This window comes from Rhipicephalus sanguineus, chromosome 4 (genome assembly GCF_013339695.2).
Source record: "Rhipicephalus sanguineus isolate Rsan-2018 chromosome 4, BIME_Rsan_1.4, whole genome shotgun sequence".
Taxonomy (NCBI): Eukaryota; Metazoa; Arthropoda; class Arachnida; order Ixodida; family Ixodidae; genus Rhipicephalus; species Rhipicephalus sanguineus.
In genome coordinates, this window is record NC_051179.1 from 101,494,585 (window position 1) to 101,500,596 (window position 6,012).

Here is a 6,012-nt window from a genome sequence, read left to right on the forward strand (position 1 = left end):
TCCGCGCGCGAGGCCTGTCGTCGCTTGCTTACCAGTTATTTCGTCGGGCAAGGGACCATAAGGGGCGCCGTTGAGACGGGGACGGTCGCGAGCGCTGGCGAACACGCTATCTCGACAGACATCGGTAACGGCTACCCTTTTAAGTGCTGGGCTTTCCACTTAAAGCAGTAGTGACACAAAATTTTGAAGGCGAGATAACTTGTGGGATAGATTTTTGTGTACACAAACGCATCATCTACGAAATATTAACGGCTGATATAACCTATAACACATTCAGGATCAATTTTTAAATTGCGTGTAGCGCATCTGTACGCGAAACGTCCCACCTCGCGTCACCGTGACGCACGGGGCGCGCAATGCACTGGACGCGCGGGGCAAAACTGGATTTCCGGGAGATTTCTCTATGACCCGTACAACCGGGAGAAACGTTCAAAATCCGGGAGTCTCCCGGGTAATCCGGGAGACTTGGCAGGTATGCTACTGGCATTGAGAAACGTCAATATAATTTCAGGGTCTTGGATGGTACTGTATTTTACGGCGCTACACGTGAGTGGAAATTTTTATTACTTGGTATGCCACACCTATCTAGAATGGCGACATTTTTGGCGAGATTTTTTTAAAAAATGGCGACTTTTGGCGACTTTTTGCTCGTCGTTTGGCGACATTTACTCGAAAGTCAGTGGCAACCCTGGCCAAATGCATGCATAAAGTGGGTAAGAGCCCTTGCAGGAGGAACAATACGAGCCACAAGAAGTGAAAGTGAGGGCACACTTGTATATATGCGCGCAAAGTGCATTGAGATGTCGCATTATGAACTGTTTTAGTGTTTTTTTTTTCTTTTAGGCGCCTGACATTTTCGCGAAAGAGGTCTACTAGCTTATGGTTTTGTTTTCCTAGGTTTTAGTTGAGTTTATTAATTGTTCGTCTTAAAGTACGTCACATACAGCTATAAAATTTATAGAGACAAATTTGCGAATGTCAGAATGTATTAGAACGTCTTCCTCAATGTAGAAAGCCGGTTAGATACCCTTCACACCTTTACAAAGCACCGGCTTGCGCGGAACAATAAAAATCATACAGCATAGACCAAAGAAAACGATAGGGCGCGCGTGCAATGAACGCCTGAGTCGACGACGAAGAAGACGATACAAGCCATGGCAGACCGCCACGCACATGTCGCTTCCGACCCTGCATCAGCCCCGGGTTATGTCCGGTCCCCTGCGAAGGATGGTGCCCAGGAGGCAGTGGAAGAAACACAACCGGTGGAACCCAACGAGGCGCCATTACCTCCAGATTTGGAACCTAGGTCACCAGCCAGCCCAACCATCGATGCAGTGACGCTGCCCCTTCCAGATGCTACTAAGGAAGAGTTGCCGGAAGAACACAAAGATCTCAAACCAGCCTACATGACGGAGTCGTACGACGAATCGCCATTCGAAGCCAAGACGCCAGCAAATCCGAAAACGCCCACGGACAAGGCGCCGCATGCCAAACTTTCCATAACATTACCTTCTGCAAAGTCCCTGGAGACGGCAGCTGTGAAAACTCTGGCAGCGCCCACGTCTCCTCGTAAGAGTGCCAGGACTCGTGCCCCTGTGCCCAAAGCCGGCGTTGCGGCTCCAGGATTGCCGGTGGAAGCAAAGACACGGGCGCGAGACGCCGATAATGCGCTGATGCAAGGGCGAGACGCCGCGGTGGGCAGGGGAAAGGGGAAGCCAGTCCTACCATCTAAACGACCGAGGCGCAGTGCAGCAGCTCCAGCAGTGGGTGCAGATGGTGGAGTCGCCACCGCGAAGCAGCGTCCTCCTTTCGAAGACCGACAGCCTTCTGAAGGCCAAGCGGCGGCGGCGTTTCCTCAGATCGTGGGTCCTGCCAACCCGTACCTGAACGTTCCCCTGTACAGGCCACCCCTGATACCACGTGTTTCTATGTGGAGCCCCACCATGGACGCACCAACGCCGCCCGGCTTCGACGACGGTCCCGATGTTGTGAAGAACTACGTGCACGGGCCCGAGTCTACTCTACCGCCTGATGATGTCGTCTCTATGAAGCAGGCTGCACTGCTCTTCCTGATCACGCTCGCATTCTGCGGTATATTCGCGGCTTGGATTAAGCTTATGGACAGTGAAGCAAGCGGCAAAACTACGGTTCACGGAGTGCCCAATAGTATGGCCACTGCGGCTGGGAAGCATGACGATTCTCCCTTCATCCAGCCTATGGCGACCGGCCTACCCGGGCGTTCTCCGAAAGACACATCGCCCAACACCGTAGATTCAAACGTTACTAGCACAGACAGTTACTGAAAAGCGTAAACTAGCGCGCTGTCACGTTATCTCCTCTATATGCTTCAGTCACATTAATAATACAATTCACAGTGCACGTTATCTAACAACTTCTGTCATAATTAAGTCATATATTTTAGGTGTATTATATGAACTTATCGCAAGATCCTAAGAAATTGAATGGTTCTGCGGTTCCTAACGCGAGCCGCACATAATGACACTATAACAGCGTCTAGTATCTGTCAATGGTCGTCTCTCCTCGCTATTCGCCGGGTAAATGCTGAAATAAGGTGATGCGAGGCGTTCACACCAACTTCGACTTCAAGCGCGCTACTTTTCAAACAAGATTAGATAACTCGTGGTATGTCAAGGTTAGGTGGGTGACCGCTTCAATGCAGACCGCCATATCGCGTAGGCAGGCAGGCTGACAGGCCAGGGCAGGGCAAGGCAAAACGTGGAGGAGCGGACAGCCGGGCGCACGAGCGGATGGATCAATAGATGGACAGAAACGGTCGAACTGTTTTATTGCGATAGCAATTATATGGAAAATCTCGGTGGGCTTTTCCCGTCGCCGCCACTTACCGTATATATATATATATATATATATATATATATATATATATATATATATATATATATATATATATATATATATATGTGTGTGTGTGTGTGTGTGTGTGCGTGTGTGTGTGTGTGTGTGTGAAGAAAAGTAAATCGGAAGAAACATTCCTGAAGCGCGCGAGCGGGGATTCGAACCTGCGACCTTTCGCTCCGTGCGCGCCGCGTTAGCCAGGTCTGCGTCTGCCAGCATACTAACCGCGAGCTATTTATATACACCATTTACCACTGGCGGTACGCAGATCCAAAAAACGCCAGGCCTGCGCGGAAAGCGCGGCGCAGCCACAGCAAAAGCTCGAAGAGCGGCATTTCTAGAGCCCCTGTTGTAAACTCTCTTGGGGCTACTAATACAAGTACACTTGCATAAACACTTGCACTGCGCCATAAATCTTAATTTTTGAGAAGTTGAAAAGCACCCACTACGCCATTATTTGTCATTTTGTGGAGAAGCGAGGTACCCGCTGCACATCTGTAAGGCATTATGTGCACTTTGTTGATGATGTGGCTGATGACAATGAAGAATTATGCCTGAGCCTCTTGCAATGGCTTGGAAGCATTCAACGACCCGCTCGTTGCGCATTTAGCATTGTATAACGTCTGCTTACAGAATTAGTTTTGTGTGACGCCTACTTGTTATTTTACTCCTCTACCTGGCTATATTATATGTGTTAATGTGGTTCCTTCCCGATATGAAGCCTTTACAGTGTCTTTTTGCAAAAGAGGGTCAAGCACCGGCATGGCTCTGTGGTAAAATACTGGACTGGCACGCAGAGGGCCCAGATTTGAACCTCGTTCGATCCTGGGTATTTAGATTGATTTATTGATTGATTGAATAACTTCATTGAAAACAGTCCTACGAAGCAGCCTTTGCTCGGGGCTGTGTCCGTATTTCCATTGGCGACCCTCCCACCTAGCATAGCCATCTGAGCGCGCGCTCGCGCCAAGGAGAAATCTTCTCCCTCTTGTTCTTCGACCGCCTTGATGATGATACGTGAAGAGCACTTTAGGGGCCCTGGCTGCCGTATGCTGTCCTAGCTTGGCGTAACGCAGGCTAAACCATGTGTGCTGGCACGCGCTAGCGCGTTCGGGCCTGTGCAAGGAGCTGCGTAAGACGCTGTGGCCTCTCACCCTTACACTATCTCAGCAATCACGTGATGGCGTCGGGGAACAAGATTCTGCAGACGCGCGATGAACCTGCGTGGCGTGCTCCAACAAGAGTTCGGGACGAGTAACAGCAACAGCAACTACAGTGAATTCATGGTGTGCTCCACTTGCAAGGACGCGTTAACATCGGGCAAGGTGCCCTTGATGAACGGAACTTTAAGTCGACCCATGCGCTGCTTCGCATCCCCGCATGGTTGCCTTTAGTGGGGTATGGTGTAATGTTTTTCTTATGTCGTTTTAGGGGCGAAGCTCCTTAAGGCGGCACCCGTTCGTCCCTCGTAGTTGTCGTAGTCGTAGTGCGTAACCAGTCGTAACGCTAGTACCAGATCTTGACCTCCAAGGTGGTGCCGGTGGGAGATTTTTCCTGTGCGTTGTTGAACAATAAAAAATTCGCAGCGTGCGCGTTAACTAAAAGCCGAATTCTTCTGTCTCTCATTCCCCATTAGCAGCCATTGGCATGTTCCAGTAGGAAACGTTAGTAGAAGTAGAAGTGTAAGTGTTAGCTAAAAGCCGACTTCTTCTGTCTCTCATTCCCATTAGCAGCCATTGTTTACCTCCAAGGTAGTGCCTGGTGAGATTTCTCCTGTGCGTGATTAAACAATAAAAATTTTGTTCAAAACGCCGTTGATTGATGAAATAAACCAACGAAAGACGCCAGATGTTTTCTAAAAACAAAACGAAAGAACGCCAGATGTTTCTAAAGCAAAACGAAAAAGACGCCAGCTGCTTAACGAAAGACGCAAGGTGTTTTCTAAAGCAATGGTTTTCTAAACAATGAAAATTCACAGCGTACATGTAAAATTAAAGTGAGCTGCAAGTCGTCATAACTCATCGAACCTTTAGTATAAACGCGCCCGATCTCACGTCAGTTGGGCAGAATTCACGGAAGATTCACGGTTTACCGATGAACCTCCGCAGCTTCGCCCACTCATCATCATTCACTCCGTGGATATGCTGTGATTTTTTTTTCCTATTTCGCTCGACAGCGGTAACGGACACCAGCGGCGGCGGCGGAAAACTACGGCACCAAAAACGGCCGTTGTTGTGATGTCATGACAGCTATCGCTGTAAAATGTTCGATAAGCCGGGTGAATTTCTCATTCGTAAAACATTTATTCTGACTTAACACAACACAACAGTATACTTGCAGCAGATCAGGAGGGGCTTCAGCGTGTTCTACCACCCGCGAGATGGTGCGAGAGCGCGCTTTGAAGCAGCGCTCCTACATTTTCTTTCAATTTGAAAACTACCCTTGAGACGCACACAAAAAGTGGCCCCTTGCTGTAACCACTCGCGATGTGGAACACTGAGCACACGATATGTCGGACGCCACCGCGCGGCAAGAGACGCAAAGGGGTCTCTCCACGCGCCACATTAAAAAAAGAAAGAAAAGAAATATCCAAGAGCATTTGGTTGTGCATAGTCACGTGTGCACAGTCGACACTTGCAGCGCGCTGCTCATACACAAAGAAGTAACAACTGTGACACTAGTTAGTTCGCGCTGGTCCTGCAGCGTATATGCCTGTGCGTTCGTTTCGAGCATCCTTTGTGTTTGAACAGCGCGCTGCAAGTGTCGAGCTGTGAAAGTTCCTACTCGTCCTGGGTGTGTTCTTCTCGTGCGTCCTTCATGCTTGAGCGCCGCGCAGTACTTTCCACCTGCTGCTCGCTCTACGTGTGGCATTCCAATTTCTTGCTATCGCATTCATTGGTTCGCCCTTGCGGCGAAACTGTGACTTTTTTTTTGGTTCATTGAGGAGTGCTTCGTATTTAATACCATTACGTGCCTGTCGCTTTATGTCATGAGGTCATTTCCCTACGTCACATGTGACAAACAACCGCATACTAGTAATAATAATATCTGGGGTTTAACGTCCCAAAACCACGATATGATTATGAGAGACGCCGTATTGGAGGGCTCCGGAAATTTCCACCTCCTGGAGTTCTTTAA

General features: G+C 49.1%; 1 protein-coding gene across 1 annotated transcript; it reads left to right on the forward strand.

Moving 5' to 3' along the window:
- The first annotated feature begins 1,154 nt into the window (after positions 1-1,154).
- Positions 1,155-2,303, forward strand: LOC119391443 (WAS/WASL-interacting protein family member 1-like). The gene has a single exon (XM_037659124.1). The coding sequence runs from the start codon at positions 1,155-1,157 to the stop codon at positions 2,301-2,303; it is 1,149 nt and encodes a 382-aa protein (XP_037515052.1).
- The last annotated feature ends 3,709 nt before the right edge of the window (positions 2,304-6,012 follow it).